The sequence below is a fragment of the Crocodylus porosus genome, unplaced genomic scaffold (assembly GCF_001723895.1).
Source record: "Crocodylus porosus isolate Cpor-Errol unplaced genomic scaffold, CroPor_comp1, whole genome shotgun sequence".
In the NCBI taxonomy this organism is placed as follows: domain Eukaryota; kingdom Metazoa; phylum Chordata; order Crocodylia; family Crocodylidae; genus Crocodylus; species Crocodylus porosus.
Window position 1 is genome coordinate 5,414,928 of NW_017728914.1, and position 19,668 is coordinate 5,434,595.

The window sequence follows — 19,668 nt, forward strand, 5'->3', positions numbered from 1 at the left end:
CCCCTACTTACCAGCCCAGCTCTGAATCCAGCTACAGCTCCCTGCTGCAGCCACTGGGGACTGCCCGAATCATCAAAGCTCTCTGAATCTTTTCCAAAGACTCGGAGAGCAAAGATTCAGAGAGCTTTGAATTGATTAGGACCTTTTAATTGGTCCCCTGATTCAATTTGGAATTCGGCCAGTGAATCGGGCTGAATCTTCTCCGTATCGAATCACCATCCCAAGCTTCATGCAGCCTTAATGGTTACAATCCCCAGGATAAAAACTTGGTATTCGTGGGAGAGGGAGTAAAAAGCAAATACAAAATATATTTAAAAAAAACCCCAAAAAACTAAAATAACTTGGCATTCTGTTTCAGAAAACTACCTGGGACACTCGGCAAGAAATGCTGTTATCACAGTACCTGCTTATTTCAATGATTCTCAGAGGCAGGTAGGTTCACAAGCACTTTGTATATTGTCAGCCTCTAAGCGGAGGCTTAAACTTCTCTCTGTCTAATTACCTCTCTTTTTCAGGCTACCAAGGATGCTGGACAAATTGCTGGATTGAATGTTCTGAGAGTGATTAATGAGCCAACTGCTGCAGCCTTGGCTTATGGTTTAGATAAGTCTGAAGACAAAGTGTAAGTGTCTGTCAGTAACCATGCCCTCCTCTTTAGCACAACATTGCGCAGTTCTGTTTTGACGTGTGGTCCAGAATCTTTACCCAGGTTCTGGTTAATTGATGCATAAGAGCCAAGATTGTGCCCTGAAACACTGGTTTCTTTAGTACCTGTTAGGATAAAAATAAACATGACATATTTGAATCAGTATTACTTCACCAGCTTGTCAAGAACAGACTTTATAAACAAGTAAACTTATGTTCCTTTATGTTAGCATGTGAGCATCCTTTGCTTCTCCGTGTTTCGCCACCCCCCAAAAGGTATTGTCGTAACTGAGAAGCATGGATGTGAGCTCCATACCTGTGATTTTGTTTTGTGTTTTTTATATGAAGTAAAGACTGTGAATGCAGACTCTTAACACAAATGTTATGGCTTTTTAACTGCACTCTCCTCTTCTAGCCTTTCTGCTCCTTTCATTAGGAGCAAAAAGTATTAAAGCCTTCCCTTGGAGAAGCATTCCCTTGTTTTCTTTATTTACTATACAATTACCAGAGTTACATAATTGGACCATCTTGCAGTCCTTGTCATCCCAGATGTCCTATTGGAGCTCAGGGAAAACTCCAGGTATGCAAGGAATGCAGGACTGGGCTCATAATGTAAGTTTGATAGCCTTATTAGGGAAGGCTTCTTCAGGGAAAAATTTAGTCTTCTGTAATTTTCACACAGAGGAAAGGAGTGAATGTTGCATTAAGGCAGATACTGAGATTCCATAGGTTAGTGTCACACCTCAGATCCTTTTCAGAGTTCAAATAACAATCAGCAGTCTTGAAATGGGAGCAAAAGGAATGTAATGATTAGGCCCACTGTCTTAACAGCCTTCCCCTTCCTAGACAGTAATCTCTAAATGGTATATACTTCCTGGGGGTGTCCAGACTCATCTTGATGCTCTATCTGTATGTTACTCAAAAGACTACTAATGTGTAGGAATGACATGTTTTCTCTGTGTTTTTAGTATTGCAGTTTATGACTTGGGTGGTGGCACATTTGATATTTCTGTCTTGGAAATTCAGAAGGGAGTCTTTGAGGTGAAGTCAACCAATGGTGACACTTTCTTAGGGGGTGAAGATTTTGACCAGGCTTTGCTGCAGTATATTGTTAAAGAGTTCAAGAGAGAGGTAAGAGACTTCTGCACAATGAAAATAACATCCCAAGTTGCGTGTTGACTTGTGAAGAATGTGAACTAAGAAATACAACTTTTAGGGAAGGATGAAGATTTCTTTTTGCCATGGAGTATTCCTGGTTTTGGATGTATACTAGACCATGAACTTCAGCTTTAGAAGTATAAAACTGAGATTTGTTGGGCTGGTTTTTGGTTTGTATTTGCCTTTAGAAACTTAGGTTGAGGTAGAGTTATTGGAGCTGACATCTCCTGAAGGACAAACAGGATAGCAAGATTTCTATTTTTCATATAGGATTCTGTTTTTTATCACAAGTCAGTCCGTGTGAATACAGATTTTGTTGCCAGGTGCATCTGGTACTGCTTCCGACATTACTGCCCATCCAGTGGATGGAGTATAGTGGTAACAGTTGGGAGTGAGCATATTAATCCTAACTTCTTAACTCGCCCAGTATTGCCTTCAGCAAATTGCAGTGTCAGTGCCCCATTCGTTTAATTATTAGTGGTTATTTCACTAGGTAACTGCATCGCAGGCTGCTGAAGCTAACAGGCGTTTATAAAGTGTTAAGTAGAATGTGTATCTATGGCTAAAAGTACGAGGAATCAGCAAAAACCACGAGGTATCGTTCCATATTTTTGCAACCTTCTAAAAGACTTGAGATGCTTTTTCTTCTTGTGGGAGAATATCATGAGTTTTGGAGAATGAGCCTCTTTATTAATGCATGTTTCTCCTCATTGGTTAGACTGGCGTTGACCTGACTAAAGACAACATGGCTCTTCAGAGAGTGAGAGAAGCATCAGAAAAGGCGAAGTGTGAGCTTTCTTCATCTGTGCAGGTAAGGTGTCTAGATTTCAAAGCACTTCACGGGTTACTTTGGCATATTGCTAAAGACAACATGGCATTGTATTTATTTTGCTGGTAATTTGATTACTTTTCATAGTGTCAGGGGGGAACTTTATTATAACTAAACTAAATTTATGGGAAAATACTTTGGCAAAATAGTCTTGATATTAAATTTTCTCAGGTTATTAGCATGTATAGGTAATGCGACTGCTTAAGGCTTAGAATACCAGCGGGTGCTGCTGTTTCTGCCTCTTACATGAGAACGTTAGTCTGTTAGCTGTTGTCTATAACCCCAGACAACATTCTCTCCCTCCTGTAGAACTGTTCCCAAGTACCAGAACTGTACAATCCATCAAGGAATAGAGTTTTTGATAATCCTGCTTCTATTACACTGGCTTTTGTTTTGGCACGTCAGAATCTCATCTTAACATACTGAGAACTTAACTGAATGAGTTATTTGCCTAATGGCAAAAAAAAAAAAAAAAGATAAATTCTCCTTTTAAAAAAAAACAAAAAACACCCAGCACACAGGGGACTAATCACTGCACATGCTAGGCATATTGACTCTACCATATCTCACCCACTTGTTTCAGCTCTTTGATTCTCTCAAACATGCCCTATTTGTGTGCAGTGGGGACCAAGGCTGCTGTTACTTTAAGAGGAGAGAGCAGCAGGCCTGAGCTACATTCTGATGGTGGCAGCTGAGCTTAGGCCAGCTACTAAAGAAGCAGCTCATCTGTGCAAGCTGTGGCAGAGAAGCAGGCAGCCCCTAGAACTAAAGGGGGTCACCTAGGCTCAGTAAGGGAGCTAAAATGGGATGTCATATGACCAGGAAGGTGACGAGTTCAGCTTTGAGCCAGAGCTGTCAGGCCCTGCTCCCCAAATGGAGGCAAACTCCCACCTGCAGGAGTGGCTGTAGGTAAGCTGGCAGTATAGCCAGGAGTTTGCAGTTCATAGAGACCCAAGGTGAGGGTACAACCCTGCATTAGAGATTGAATTTGTTTGCATTTTGTGTTTAAGTTGCTGGAAGAATGGGTTGTGGCTATAGGAATGGTCTGGAAGCCACAGGAGGGTGCCTGAGGGGTGCTTTGTGTCTGGGCTCTACGAGGATCATGAGGTGGCTAATGCTGAGTGGGCCCAGCTGAGCCAATCAGTAGTGATGCTGGCAAGGCTTGGGCATGGCTGAGGGAAGCTGGAGGCCCTGATTAGAGGTCTTAAGGTGCAGTTAGGGCCAAGAGGGCCTTGGTTAGCGCCTCAAGGCAATATGGTCTGGAGAGTCCAGATAAGTGCCAAGAGGGCATGTTTTGTGCTAGTAGGGCATGAGTAGTGCAAAGCAGCCAGTAGAGGGACTTTTGTTGGTGAAAGGAGGGTACAGTAGTAAGGAAGACTGAGGGTCCAGCAGGGGAAGGAAGGGAACCTATGGATAGTACCACCAAAATCACTCCAGGGTTTTGGGGTAGCCTTTCAATGTGCTGAAAAGTTATATCAAGGCATGGCAGGAAAGAAAGCAAGAAGGCATATGCAGAACTGGAGCAAAGGCCAGATTAGTTCAGCCACTAGGGTGCACCACAGCTGCCCTTAGGCTGGTTCTGTCACAGGATGGTTCTTGTATTGGAAAAGAAGGTAGCTCACAGGAAGGATGTTTCTTAGATGGGTCACAAAGGATAATTTTATCTAGAGCAGTGGTTTTCGGTTTGGTCTGTGGACCCCAGGGGGTCCGCAGCCTATGTAAGGTGTCTGTAAAAGATGACTGATCCAATCAAAAGTATATAAATACCCACACTTACAATTCAAAGGGGTCTACAACTCCATTCATAATTTATAGGGGTCTACAAATGAAAAAATGTTTGAAAACAACTGGTCTAAGGTATAAACACAGTTCTTGCTAGCTGACAAGAGAGCCATAAAATGCAATTCATTTGTACCAGGAAAAGCTGGCTAATTTAACTCCTAACGGTGCAGTAAAATTACCAACTTTAAGGCAGGTCTGGTTTTATTCATGCTGCTATGTATGAGGAAGGAGTTTGGCTTTCATCCATAATAAGGGATCAGTTCTGACTTTACAAACAGTCCACTGAGTTTGTGCCAGCAAGACATGACTCGGCATGTTGCTATGATTTTTGCTGTGCATTGATTCAAAATGAGTGCTGTGAACTTTCGAAATCCAGTGTGTCTATTTAAACTCTTGTATCACTAATCAAAGGAAATGTATATTTGTAATGTTAAGTGCAGATAAGCTAGGTATGTTGAGAATCAAACAGGTATTACTTTGGATACCAAAAAGGGAAAAAGGCTGCCTTATATAAAATATTAGGAAATAAATAAATGATATTTGGCTAGCATTTTTCTTGGTAATACAGCCATTCTGATACTTGTCCACCTGAATGTGACTTACCTTTCCTGCCCCACACCTCCGCACTTAGATTAGAGCTCTTAAGATGCAGTTAGGGCCAAGAGAGCCTTGGTTAGTGTCTCAAGGCAATATGGTCTGGAGAGCCCAGATAAGTGCCAAGAGGGTCAGATATGGACCTTTTGATTCAAGCATATTGGGTGTGCACCAAAGGGCCAACTGCTGTTCCTTGTGTTTTCATATGGATGTCTGCAGAGTTGCAAATCCTTTTTCTGCAGCCTTAGTTTAAAAATAAAATTTGAGTGGAACATGTCAAAAAAAATCCAAAACTGAGTAAGCCGGAAATACTACTACCTGGGATTGTTGTTAGCCCTGGAGAAGTTAAGTAATGTTAAATACTAGATTCCATTTAGGAAGTTTTATTTAATAAATTTTCTCCAGCTTATGCAAGGTTGTTTTATCTCTGGTTATAAACTTTTGATGTTAGCAGTTCAGGTCTGTCTGCTGTGCTTAATGCATCTTTTACTAATTCCTTATAAACATTGCATAAATGGGACCTTTTATAAAGGGTGATCAGTCTCAATTGTGGGGGGTAGTAAATTAAACATGCAGAAGATGTGTGAGAACTACTTAGGCTTAAGCTTCATGTAGGGACCCATTGTCTCTAAAATTGATAGCTTCCCTCAGTGGCTACACTGAAAACTTCAGATCGTTGTCTCCCACTTCTGACATCTGGATGATTCTTTTGTTTCAGACCGACATTAACTTGCCATATCTTACAATGGATGCTTCTGGACCAAAGCACTTGAATATGAAATTGACTCGTTCACAGTTTGAGGGGATTGTTGCAGATCTGATCAGGAGGACAGTAGCACCATGCCAGAAGGCCATGCAGGATGCTGAAGTCAACAAGAGTGACATTGGTGAAGTCCTCTTGGTTGGTGGGATGACCAGAATGCCTAAGGTACGTCTCATTCCCTCTTAATGGGCAACACTAATTCTGCTTGTCAGGGGTTTCCCCCTCCTCACCCTTGAAGTCTCCTATTGAGCAAAAGGATTTTTATAGGGGACTTGCAAAGGAGAAGCCCTTATTCCAGCAGTCTTGGAAGTGGTTTATGTTAGGGCCACCTGCAGCTTGCAGAACACAGGGCAATATCAAGCACATGCTAGTGGAGTGGAACAAATGTAAGTGACTTTGTTCCCTGCTTTTGTGTTGACCTTTGAGATGGGGGCTTCTCAGGAGGATGCTGTGGGCTGGGTTTAAATTTTACAAAGGCAAATTATAGCTGGCAGAAGTTGAATTCTATTCCTGGCTGGTAGTAGATTAAACATGAACAGCATAGAGATGCAAGAATTTAAGGCTTTCTCTAGCCACAGAGAGCTGTGTCTGAACTGGCTAATATATTTCAACTCTTCTGACTACTTCTTTTCTTTCCAATTAATTTACCTTTGTCATTATTGAGCACTATGCTCACAGCCAGCAATTACAACAGATCCATTCCATAACCTGCTTCTAGTGCATAACTAGATGAATGTCTGTTCCCTGGGCCAGGTACTGTTTAGCCTATTTGGGTGACCATGTGGTCTAGTATTGGCTACCTAGATGCTTGGCTGTTGTGTACTGTGGTGATTGGCACCAGCAACCTGACTTGCCAGCTTGCTTTGTTAATGCTCATTTTTTTTGCAGATGTGGTAGCTTGTGCTGATGCGCTGTCCCATTCTGATTATATACAGAGCACTGTTCCACTGCCTTGAACTTGATGGTGACCATTTCTGTGCAGTGTTGTCTTAAAAGAGTACAGCCTGTGCAACTATCCTTAGTTCCTCCTCATAATTTGGAGACCAGTAAAAGCAGCTTTGCTCCAAGAGCTGTTTGAGGATTTTCCCTGTCTTAATGCAATTATAGTTATTGCCTAGGCTTCAGAATGCTTTGGTGGTGCAGAGTATTGACTGGGATTGAATTGGCTAATGTGCCAAATGCCTCTTGCAGCCTAGATGTGGGTGATGTTCAACACATGCTTAGCCAGTTGGTGAACAATCTTGGCTTTCTCTTTCATTCTCATCAGACACTGACAGGTCTTTTTAGAGGAGGTAAGTAACAGCTGTCCAGGTTGAGTCCTAGTGTGGGGTGCCTGCACCCTACCCTGTAAAACAGTCTCAGCTGGATATGCTGATTTCCTTTGATCTGTTGTATAATACTGTAATTTGTGTAACAGCTGCTTCCTTGCACTCTAGAAGTGACTGCATTTCAGTAGTGGTGGAAGCCCTTTCTGAAGCAGTAAGTATCCTCTGGGGTGGAAGATAGTGGTTAAATATCAGTTCTTTATTTATATCTTCCCCAGCACCTGTGGCCTTGCAAGGTTACATAATGCTTCCCTGAATATCTGTAGTCAGAGCTATAACTGCAGGCTCAGCTGGGTGCTGGGCATACCAAGACCTGTTCTTGCATATTGCATACAATGTAGCTTTCTCCTTCTACTGAACCCAGCTCTCCTACACAGCTTTGCTAGGAGTGAAATTTTACCTTCCTTGGATTATTCTTTCAGGGCTAGTGTTCTAGGAAAATGTCAAGTCTGCGATTAGAAGTAATGCTTCCTCTGTTTGTAAAATATACCCCTAAGGGGAAAGTTTTCCAGTTAATTACATAGCCTTTAATATAGGTAACAGGCTAAGCCTTGTGTATAGGAAGCTGTCTCACATTGAAGAGTTAGTGATCTGCTTGAAGTATACCCTGTGAGCATAGTGCTCACCTTTACATAAAATGGTGACTACTTCTGTAGCTTGACTTGGAGAGAGATGTGAGTTTCTACTGAAAGTCCATACTAGTCTTGGCTGTGAGGAGCCTTCCCTTGGAAAAGAACTGAGAACTGTGTGTAGTGCTGCAAACAGTTGCATTATTGCCTGAATATTTCAGTATTGTATCCAATATATCTTCATCTGCATGTCCTGAAAAAGCAGAGCAGTGTCATGCTAATAACACAGTATCTGCTAAAACAACAGTTTCACCACTCTAGTGAAAAAGCATATTAAATAAGGGGGTGGAGTTACTGTTCCCATTTGACTGTTCTTTTTTTTTTTAATGCACCCCTCCTGCCCCAAGAAGTCCTTATCTTTTGCAGCTTGTCCCTGGGGTACTGTGACTGCCACTGCATTTCACTCCCCAAACTGTGACAGCCCTCAGGAGTATAAACTAGGAATATGCTAATTATTACAGGAAGCAGTTCTCAGCTGGTGCACAGGTGGGGTCTCCATTTAGCTCAAGTATGTTGCTATGTTACTCTTGTGGGCTGGGGCTTAGCAGAGGTGGGAGTATTATCCAGAATTTGCTTTGAACTCTGGAGACCTGTTCTTTGTCTCCCTGTATAGCTGCTTCACTGCCCATTAATTTGCTTGAAAATGGTGCTGTAGAGAAAGGGTTGATTTGGGTTTTCCCTTGTAAATAATATAGATGCAGGGCAGATGCGAGTATACCGGTGGAAACTCACTAGAGCACCTGAAGGTATCGGGGCAGGAGGAATAGCAAGTTGCTCCTGAAATTTAATCCAGTCTCTTACTGTTCAGACTCTGTGCTGCAGAAGTAGTGAGGAAGAAAAGTGAACCAGCCTGGGGACTTTGCAGCATGAAGGGACCCCTATTTCAAATCTTTCATGATAGCCTGAGAGGGACACATGGCTGCAGTCCTGTGTGGCATTAGTTTTTGATACATGTGCTCTGTGTTCTGTACCCTTTTAGGTGCAGCAGACTGTGCAGGATTTGTTTGGCCGTGCTCCTAGCAAAGCAGTTAATCCTGATGAAGCTGTTGCTATTGGTGCTGCCATTCAAGGCGGTGTGCTGGCTGGTGATGTTACCGATGTACTGCTCCTAGATGTGACTCCCCTCTCCCTCGGAATTGAGACACTAGGAGGTGTCTTCACTAAACTTATCAACAGAAACACCACTATTCCCACGAAAAAGAGCCAGGTGAGGTTAAAGCACTCAGGTTACTGGTTGTGAATGGAGTTCTGTGCCACTGTCCTGGCACAACTGCAGGTGCGTAGGGATTGTCTGGCTTACTCCTGCCTCATCCTTGTATTTGTCCCCTAATGACAACAATCAGTATCAACTTTTTCTCCTTCCTTGCTGCGCAAGAAAATGAAGCTGATGCTGTTGCCTTGTGGCTTATCAGTCTTACGACACTTGTGGCAGAACCATTGGCAGAGCATTTTGTTTAGAAGTGGTAGCACAGCTCTGATCTTTGGGCTGGAAAGCATATGAAGAGAGGCAGAGTGAGAAGAGGTATAAAGCATTTGGAAAAGTACACCCAGAGAAGGTGTGGCTGCCCTAGTGTAGTGCTATTACTGTTGGGTACAGGGTTAAGCTGCATCCTCTCTACACAGGGCTGGGAATCCTATTGAGGCAGTACTCTGCCCAGGAGAGAGGCTGTGCCTCATGTCACCCTCTAGCGATTGTTGGAGGCTGAGAAGAAACATCTTGTGGATTCAATGTGTGGCCTCTAGAGAGGTGAGTAAAGGGATCCTAGGATGGTCCCTTTTCACCCAAAGAAAGTCCTAGGCAGTGTTAAGTGAGTTGGAGGTAAAGACGGGTAGATTAATGAATTAGCGAATAAGTTTTTTCCTCCATAAGGGCTGTGCATGTAAATATTTCTAGTTACTAATGTTGCCTCAACTTCCCTACCACTTCTTGGGGAGCATGTAATAAGGAATGTCTTGCTTCTCTGGTTCAGGACAGAATCAAATTGTGTGCGCTATGATGTAATATCAACACATCATTCTGAAGAGAATGGAACATGTGGAGACTCTTATTACTGAGCACAACACACACTAGGTCTAGGTTCATAGGAATATATGCTCTTTTCTTACACACTGCCTTTCTACTAGAACTGGATCTATTCTACAGCTTGGACAGTTATACCACAGGGAGTTGTGTGCAAAAAACATCAAAGTTATGCACAATTAATTACTGGGGGTTTTCTTACATTTCATCTTATATTCATAGTTTCATAGGTAGTAGGGTCAGAAGGGACCTGACCCTTCTGGGGTCAAGTCTGACCCCCTGCCATGGCAGGAAAGACTAATGACCCCAGCAAGGTGATTTATCTAGCCTTGTCTTAAAAACCCCCAAGGTAGGAGCCAGCACCACTTCTCTTGGAAGTTGGTTCCAGATCCTAGCCGCCCTGACAGTCAAGTAGTGCCTCCTGATGCCTAATCTGAATTTACCCTCTGCCAGCTTGTGACCATTATTTCTAGTCACTCCTGGTAGTGCTTGAGGGAACAGGAACTTCCCCCAATGCCTGCTGGTCCCCTCTGACTAGTTTGTAACAGGCCACTAGATCCCCCTCAGCCTTCTCTTGTGAAGGCTGAACAGGTTCAGGTCCCGTAGCCTCTCCTCATAGGGCCTGCCCTGCTGCCCCCGATCATGCGAGTGGCCCTCCTCTGGACCCTATCCATGTTGTCTGCATCCCTCTTGAAGTACGGTGCCCAGAACTGGACGCAGTACTCCAGCTGCAGCCTGACCAGTGCTGCACAGAGGGGGAGGATCACCTCCTTGGACCTGCTTGGGATGCATCTGTGGATGCATGACAAGGTACGGCTGGCCTTCCTGACTGCCTCCCCACACTGCTGGCCCATGTTCATCTTGGAGTCAATGATGACTCCAAGATCCTTTTCTGCTTCTGCACTGACGAGAAGGGAGTTCCCCAGCCTGCAGGTATGGTGCTGATTCTTCCTCCCCAGGTGCATCACCTTGCACTTGTCGGTGTTGAATCCCATCCTGTTCTCATCCACCCACTCCTGTAACCTGTCTAGGTCTGATTGCAGCCTATTCCTTCTTTTTAGCATGCCCACATCCCCCCCCACATCGTAGTGCCATCAGCAGATTTGAACAGGGTGCTTTTACCCCCTCCTCCAAGTTGCTGATGAAGATGTTGATCAGTGCGGGCCTGAGGACCGAGCCCTGCGGAACCCCGTTGCCCACATCCCTCCAGGTCAAACATGACCCATCCACTACCACTCACTGGGTGCGGCCTTGCAGCCAGTTGGTGACCCAATTGACTGTGTGGGTGTTGACACCATAGTCCCCCAGTTTTTTTACTGAGAACAGGGTAAGAGACTGTGTCGAAAGCCTTCTGAAAGTCCAGGAAGACTGTCCACTGCTGCCTCTTCATCTAAGGATTTGGTGACCTTGTCATAGAAGGCCACCAGGTTGGTCTGACAGGATCTGCTGCTAATGAACCCGTGTTGGTTGCCCCTAAGCATAATCTCCCCCCTGGCCCCTCATGGACATGTGCCAGTATAATTCTCTCAAAAAGCTTGCCCAGGATTGAGGTAAGACTAACGGGCCTATAGTTTCCTGGGTCCTCCTCCTTCTCCTTTTTGAAGATGGGAACCATGTTGACCCTCTACCAGTCCTCTGGCACTGCACCAGAGCACCACGAGTCCTTGTAAAGCCGTACCAGGTGTCCCGCAATGACCTCAGCTAATTCCCTCAGCACTCTGGAGTCGAGATCATCCAGACCAGCTGATTCGAATACATCCAGTCCCTCCAGAAGTTCCCTGACTAGATCCTCACTGACCCTTGGCCTAGGTGTGCCTCCCCTGGGGCCTGAGGGATATTCTTAATAGCTGTACCAAAAAACCCATCTGGGTGGGTGTGCCCTGCCCCTCCGCCTTGGTGCATAGCCCCTGCTGATGGGAGCAGCAGTGGGCCTTTGGAATGCTCATGGCCACAGCATGTGGCTCCAGCTTAGTCCCAGGAGCTGTATGTCATAGTACGGAGCCAGCCTGGCTTGTTAGCACGCATCTTCAGGTGAGACCAAGTTGGCTCACAGCACTGCAGGTGTGAACTGCGTACTATGAGGCTAGGTGGGTTCTGTGCTTCCATGTGGGGCTTCCAGCACTCCAGCAAGAAGCCGCATATGGAAGCATGGAGTCGTATGCGTTCAGGGCGGGCAGGTTCTGTGCCTCCATGTGTGGCTTCCCGCTGGAGTGCTGGAAGCCCCACGTGGAGGCATGGAGCTAGTCCAGTCCAACGGCACATGGCTCCTGCCTTCAGTGCCATTTGCCCCATGTGTTGACACAGAGCCAGCCCAGTTTGGCTTGAAGGCGCGTGCCAGCAGGCTGAGCTGGGAGGTCTGTGTGACACCATGTGCAGCTCCCAGGACTCGACTGGAGTCGTGTGCTGCAGGGGCTCTGTCTTCTGCTGCCGTGAGTGCCCCAAGCCGCTGCTGCCATAAGTGGCAAAGGTTGTGCATCCTCCCCCTCCTCCTGCATGGTGGTGGTGAGGGGATGCATGTGTGGTGATAGGGCCCCCTCCCACCAACACCCCCTGCAAGCAGGAGCTCACCTCATTCACCAGCTGTCTAGTTGCATGCCACCGAGCTTGGTGCCTCTGCATGGAGTTCCCAGCTAGAGTGCTGAGAGCCCTATGGAGGTGGAGGCACAGAGCCTGCCCGGGTTAAATTATGCAATTATTATGCAGCCTAGCTTTACTGAAATCATGCCCTGTTACCTGCTGGTATGTCTTCTTTTTTTGCTGTATTAAGCTTTTGTTCTTGGGTATGACCATAAACTGCACCCAACTAGAGGGCCTGCTAGTTTTTTATAGGAGGGATAGCTCCTATAAAATACCACAATGTTGCAACGTGCAGAATAAGGTGAGTATAGGGTGCCTCAGTATCCTAGATCCCACTGCCTTTTGGGTACTCCTTGGTTGGAGAAAGGCTAAGGGACATCCATCACCCTGACAGAAACATGCCATCACTGAGGAAGGCATTGGGCAGTCAGCAGCAATTCTGATCTGTTTTTCTTTGTCAGAAGCTGCAGCCATCAAGGCACTGAACGTCTGGACTTGATCTGACCTTAAGATTCTGTCTCAGTAGTGTAAAGGGGGCATGATAGGTCTTGGGAAGCCTCCTCTCCTCTGTACGCTTGCCTACGTGTGCATGTTGAAGGTCTTGGTATGATGGTTGTATGGCTCCATACAAATGGATTCATCAGGCGCCTGTCTAGACCTCTTATGCATGCACCATGATCTGGAAGATTGACAGTTGCCTGCTATTATAAGCTTTTGAGCCATGGGGGAATAATGCATGATTAATCATTTCTTATCTGTTCAGCTTAGCCTATTTTTTATGTCTTGCGTTGTCGTGTAGTAGTTTTGCGGTAACCAATTTAATTTACGTATTGCAGGTGTTTTCTACAGCTGCTGATGGGCAGACTCAAGTGGAGATTAAAGTATGCCAAGGGGAGAGAGAGATGGCCAATGACAACAAGCTTCTGGGCCAGTTCACTTTGGTATGTTGGCTCTCAGTATTTATGACCTTAAGCTTAACTTGATAAGTTCAAAGCCTTCTCCATTTTCATTTGACCCTTTCTCTTGAAAGTGATGTTTTGAAACAGAAGTCACTTGACTGTCTTGTTTGTTTTTACTTCTGAGAAATAAAGCAGCCCTCTAGGTGTAAATCTTGGGATTCTGGATCCAGTATTCCAGTAGCAGTGGAAGGAGGCAGCAAAAAAAGTTAAACCTTCAAACTTGTTAGACTAAGTTTATGGACAGGACAGCCCATAAAGTTGCCTTGAGAAGCAACTAAGTGGCCCAGTTGATCCATTTCAGTCTTAAAATTCTTGCATTTTCTGTGCCCTGAGTAATACCAGACTTGTACATCACTGGACCATAAAGTTACCTTGCCTTCTATAGCCTTCTGTTCTCAGGCACTGATTTATGTAGCTCAGATCTAGGTTATTATGTCTGACCCCAAGATCTAAATCAGTTCAGTTTCTGCTTCTCAATTGTTGGTTTTCCCTGAGGCAGCCTGTAGGAGGCCCATCACCACCTCCTTTCAAATCCCTTTGGAACAGCTTAGTTAGATAATTGTCATGTGCCAGGGATGAGCATAGCCTGTAGCAATTGCACTTCAGCATAACTGGCTACGTACCCAAAATCAACTGATCAGCCTGTTAAGATGCATCTTCCTGATTAAATGGAAATCTGTGTTAATTCTGTGCCTACTTCTAGCCACCTTCTTAAAGAGTGGCTATGAAAGTGGCTCTTGCATTTGGTCCTCCTAAGCTTATCTGGGCTCCTGAACTCTGCCAGACTGTCAGATTCTTCCTTCCTGACCAACCCCATTGTAAATGAGTTGTAAGAAGAAGCCCTCTAATAAGGCAGAGGTTAAGATCTCCTTAAGAAGCACCCTGGGCAGACCTTCACCTTTTGGATGTGGTAGTTCCAAATATATCAAGGTGAGGTGGCCATGCCCAAAGTAGAACTAAGCACTTTGCTAGAGGAAAGTGAAGCTGATGTGTACAAGGAGGTAAAAACCGCTAAATGGCATTGGCTTCTGCTTTGAAGTTCTCTGAGCCAAATTTGTTCTTGTAACTTGTGGGCAGAAATCTGTATCCACATTTAAATTAAGTCTCTCCAATTTAAATCTGTCAAGATGTTGCTAATTCACTACATGAGTCTTTGACAGGCATATATTGGACTGTGCTTTGAGGTTGCTTTAGTTAATAGCTGGTTGAGTTTACACTTTGCTGAGAGTGTACATAGTGAAGGTGTATACACCAAGCCCCTGTCTGGGGGAGCTGATGGCTAACCATTTTTGATTTTTGCAGGTTGGAATTCCTCCAGCTCCACGTGGAGTGCCCCAGATTGAGGTCACTTTTGACATTGATGCTAATGGTATTGTTCATGTTTCAGCCAAGGATAAAGGGACTGGACGTGAGCAGCAAAGTAAGTGTGGGTTCCAAAAAGGGAGGGAAATGTATGAAACAATAAACATGCTTAGCTGGCTGAGGGATAAAGGAGGTATTAATCCCTTGATATCCAGCAGTGTGTTAGGTGCCTCTAACAGAAATAATCCATTCATTAGTCATGGTTAAGCAAGTGAGGATGACAAGCAGGTAAATGAGGGCTGGGGAAATGTATGTAGGGCAGTCCATAGTCAACTGAAATAGGAGGGAAATGGTGCTAGTAACAAATTGGTCTGAACTCTGGCACACTGAAGAAACAGCTCCTACACTCAACCCAGTATCTTTTCCACTGTTAGACATCCAGAGGTTGTCCTCTGACTTGCATGCTTTTGCATGCTCAGTAGTACACAGTATATTCAGTATAACCACCCTTTTTCTAACTGTCCTCTGTGCCTCTTCAAAAGTTCTGCTTGTAATTCATATGGCTGGAGATCAGAGTCAATTCAACTATAGCCCCTAGTGAGTTCCCAGACCTGCACGTATTACTACTTTACCTCAAGGATTACAAACCCAGCCAGGGAGCACGTCTTGATTTGGCCAAGCCTTGTCTCAAATGAGTCCTGTATGTAAGCAGCCTTGGGAACTGAAGCTTCTGGTGGAAAAATAGGGCCAGGGTTCAAGTCCTCCCTTCAGTCAGGAGGACTCAAAAGCAACCTGTCTGTTGCTCAGTTACATATGTGATGTGTGCAAAAGACCCTTTGTGAAATGTCAAATAAGATCAGCTGTTGGATCCTTCAAACATCCAAGGAAATTGTATAGCTGTACAGAGGCTACATGTCTTTGCACTACTTGGGTCAAAGGCTAAACTAGTGCGCTCTGAGAACTAGACAAGTTTCTGTCCTTGAAGGGAATGGAAGCGAGTCATGGTGGGGAATGTTCTTGTGGCTTGTTTCTGAGGGGGTTGGCCCACTTTCCAAAAAAGAAAGGAAACTCCCATGACCTGGTAAAATGATTCCTTCTGTTGCTTTGTAGGCCAGTGTGCCCCCTTGCCTAGTGACCAGGTACACAGGTTCACTTTCAGTTGAAGTAACTGAAGAAAAGTTTGGAACTTGCAAACTGTTATGTAAGCAGTGTCTGATAGAACTGGAAACAGCCATGATCTGAGGTGCCAGATACTCTTTCCTCTCTACCCCAGTGCTCTTCCAGTACTGTTCTGTCCTTGTACTTCCTGTTACATCTCCATGGATACACTAACTAGAATCTGTACAAAACACTAACCTTAATGAGGTTGCAGTTATTCAAGGACTGTAATATGCTTTGCTGTAGTTTCATCCCCTCAAAAGTACATTTGAGGATTGTTCCCCAAACCAAAAGTGAAATGTCACGTGTCATCAGTTAGTACCACCTCTGCATGTGAGATCAGAGAAGTGGTTTCTTCCAATTATTGTATGCAGTGCTGGGAATGAACTAGGGATGTAAATATTATTTAAAACATTAGCCATTTCAACTCTTCCAATTATATTGGTCAACCGTTTAACCAATAATACATACCTGCAGAGTAGCCAGCACCTGCTCTGCTTGCCTCAGGGCGAGACACAAGTGGTGCTTCTGCTTCCGCTTCCCCTTCCCCGCCTCTCCTCTGGGGAGAAGTCTGGTTGGGCTGGGCTCCACTTCCTTTTCCCACCACCCCTGGCCCCAGCACTTATTTACACAGTGTGAACTGCTGGTGGAAGGGGGCAAGTGGCCTGCAAAGGCAGGCTGGGCTGCCTCTGGGGAAGAGTAGTCTGGACAAGTAGTACCAGTATACCATGTGATAGTTCACACATGGTCTGTTTTAAATGTTAACTGTAATGCATTAATGGTATAAATATGATTCTAGTTTAACCTTTCAGATCCCTAGAATGAACCTCTTTATTTTTGCTTTCTCTCATCAGATTTCCTACTTTGTTTTTTACTAGGCATTTCTAAGGTTGCTAATACACTGACTCAAATACTACTTTTAAGTTGCTCATTGGCACAAGGAAGTATTCCTGGCAATGCAAGCTAGCTTGTGTGGGTTCCTCACTAAGGAGAGTTGCTTTGTCCTCAAGATGGAGTTAAAGTACATAGTTCAGCTTTAATCCTTATTTTCTAATGCAGTTGTGATCCAGTCTTCTGGTGGTCTCAGCAAAGATGAAATTGAAAACATGGTGAAGAATGCAGAGAAATATGCAGAAGAAGATAGGCGAAGAAAGGTAACTTGATGATATGTTTTTGGGGTCTTTACTAAGGACCAGTTCACCAGCCAGTTAATAAGTCTCCATTCCCTATTCTGAAACTGCACCGTATTTGGGGACATGTGGCAGCGCAAGCTACCAGGTGCAGCTGTAGTATTGGTGTGAGAGCTTACCTAACAAGGGCATAAGTAGGGACCTACTTAACTCACAGTGAGAGAAAGCAATTTTTGTGGCTTGGTCTTAACCCAAAGAGCCAATTTTTAGTCATTTTGTAGCAGCCCTACCCTTCAGCACTGATTGGTGGAGAGGTGCTAGGAAGAGGAGGGATGAAGGGTTGGTCACCATCTTGGCTGTTGGCTGCCCTTTGTGAAGCCTCGCCTCTTGGCACTGATTGGCAGAGAGGCACAAGGGGGCATCTGCCATCTTGTCTGCTGCCCTTTGTGCCAACCCACCAGCTGGTACCTTCCCTTTCCAGGTGGGCTGCAAGGCTGTGCTGCAGCAGCATTGAGGACTGCTCCTTCCACTAGGGAGCCAGCATTTTATTTCTATGAAGTTGGGGCTTTTGGTTGATTTCCTGGGAAATTGTGGCCAATGCCATTTTTCATGGACTTTGCTGTTTTTCACAGTTTCCGCAAAAATTGCAAAACTGCAATTTTTAAGTAGGTCCCTAGACACGCAATCTCTTCCTCTACTTGAGAACTTCTATCTTGATGCGTAAGGGTCAGATTAAGAGGCCTTAAGGGTCACTAGTTGTGCATGTGCAAATGGTTATTTAGCTATACACTTATCTCTGAGTTATACATGCAGTTGTATTAACTGTGCAAGAATACATAGGCACCTAAATGCACAGATTTTGGGACTTCTTTTTAAATATAGGATCAGCAATTTAAAGCAATCCATAATGTTTGAGGGGACAAGCTGGGCTTTCCTACGCTTTTGTAGCAACATGCCCTGTGAACACAGGGCTGAGCATGCTCCATCAATCTTGAGTCCATGGGTACAATCCAGACTTGGAAGCTTGCCAGTGAGGCTGTTCCAGGCTTGTCTGTTACCCCTTTTCTCAAACCTAGAGCCATCTCACTGGCAAGCTTCCAGGTCTGGAGTGTGCCTGCAAATTTGAATGGGTAAGGAGAGCTCAGTCCTGTGCTCTCTAGGACCAAGCATTTTAGATGGCCAGCCATATGCAAGCTGGCCTGCCTATTAATGAGACCTGAATTGAGTTTGAAAAATCTAATTGAATCTACTTTTTGTCATGTATGGTTTTTTTCATGCATCTTGGCATACTAAGGGTAAATATCTCATACACTAAGGCAGTGGGGGCTAACCTCTTGGAAGGCGTACCACAAACTAAGCCATGCACCCTCCCTGAATGCCACTTCCCCAGCCCAATCTGCTGCTCTCCTTTTTGCTCCCATGATCATGTGTGTACCCCACGCAGAAGTTGTATGTGTCACATGTGCCATAGGTCATCCACCCCTAGACTAAGGAAGTCTGTCCATAAATATCCCCTGTTGTGTTGCAGTCAAAACTGTATTCACCAAGCCTCTTGAAATGTTTGGGTTTATTCTGTAAAATTTGAAATGATGCCTCAACTGACTGGTAGTCCCCTGCATTGTGTAGTTCTAGTATATAGTTTGTTTAAAAGCCTGGTCCATCAACACCTTGAGTGCCAGATCTTATCTAAATATCAAGGTAGAAGCAACTTATCCTGGGGCATAGAAGGTGGAGTTCTACCTACACAACACTTGCTCTGCAGTAACTGCCTTTGTAGAAGGTAATCACAAGCTTCCACCTTGCCCCAGGGTAGTTTCCTTTTGAGTAGCTGATGCAGGGTAACATCCTGTCCCTTCCAATGGTGGTGACTTCTGTCTGTGAGTCTGCCCTGAGCCTGGGTGTTTGTTTTGAGGTAGGAGAGGCCACTGAGTCCCTACTGACTTCCTCTTCCTATACCTGAATGATTTCAGTCCTATGAGATTCATAATGTCAATGCTTGGGTTAAACTGGCTTAATAAGGGTTATACTAATGAATTACACTACTAAATATAGGATGTTGATTTAAGCAGATGTGCTGAAGAGCTGCTGTATTTTCTGGCACCAGCATATGCTTAGTGATTGCTGAAATTATAGATGCTGTAGATGTTTTACTTCTGTTCTATATATAACTTGTAATCTTGTTCAGGCAGCTCTTGTAAATCTGACGTTTTTTAGTGAAAGGTTCAGCATGAGAAAAGAGAATGCTTGAAACAGCTTTCTATGAAAGGAGTTGAATCTTTTTGAGAATTACAGCTGTTTCTTTTATGCTTCAGAATTGTTGCAGCCCGGAGGCCCTGACTCTGGCATATGAGAATTATAGGCATAAAATACTTTTAATACCCCATTTGGCAAAGAGTCTTTATAAAGAGGTAGTGCTTGTATAATGAGATGTTTTGAAAGTTCGTGGCTGCTGTCTCCATATTTTATCACTGGGACATGTGCTGCCACTTCTGGCCTCTGCACCAGACTGGACCTGTGCCCCTTATCCAATCCACAGGGCTGGATCAATTTGACACCCATGTGCTGGTGGATTGACAGCCCATAAATGGTACTCCCCTTCTTGAATCATGTATACAACAGATAAGAGCAGTGGAAGATTTCCTGTGCTGCCCACTAAGTTACTTGAGTCATGGCCTTAAGCAGTGGCTCTCAACTGGGGCTCCATAGCTTCCTGGGGTGCTGCAGGCAGGTTTTGGGGGGGTCCATCCTGTCTGGGGAGGAAATGCCTCTGCTCCCCAGGCTGAGGCAAGTCCTGAGG

General features: G+C 44.7%; 1 protein-coding gene across 1 annotated transcript in view; it reads left to right on the forward strand.

Moving 5' to 3' along the window:
* The window catches only part of HSPA9 (heat shock protein family A (Hsp70) member 9), a 33,774-nt gene that overhangs the window by 9,514 nt on the left and 4,592 nt on the right, over positions 1-19,668 (forward strand). Inside the window, exons 6-14 of the mRNA XM_019534838.1 lie at positions 359-432; positions 516-622; positions 1,614-1,776; positions 2,522-2,614; positions 5,727-5,936; positions 8,705-8,932; positions 13,159-13,263; positions 14,584-14,701; positions 16,801-16,895. Of these exons, the coding sequence (XP_019390383.1) occupies positions 359-432; positions 516-622; positions 1,614-1,776; positions 2,522-2,614; positions 5,727-5,936; positions 8,705-8,932; positions 13,159-13,263; positions 14,584-14,701; positions 16,801-16,895 (1,193 nt within the window). The remainder of the gene's footprint in view (positions 1-358; positions 433-515; positions 623-1,613; positions 1,777-2,521; positions 2,615-5,726; positions 5,937-8,704; positions 8,933-13,158; positions 13,264-14,583; positions 14,702-16,800; positions 16,896-19,668) is intronic.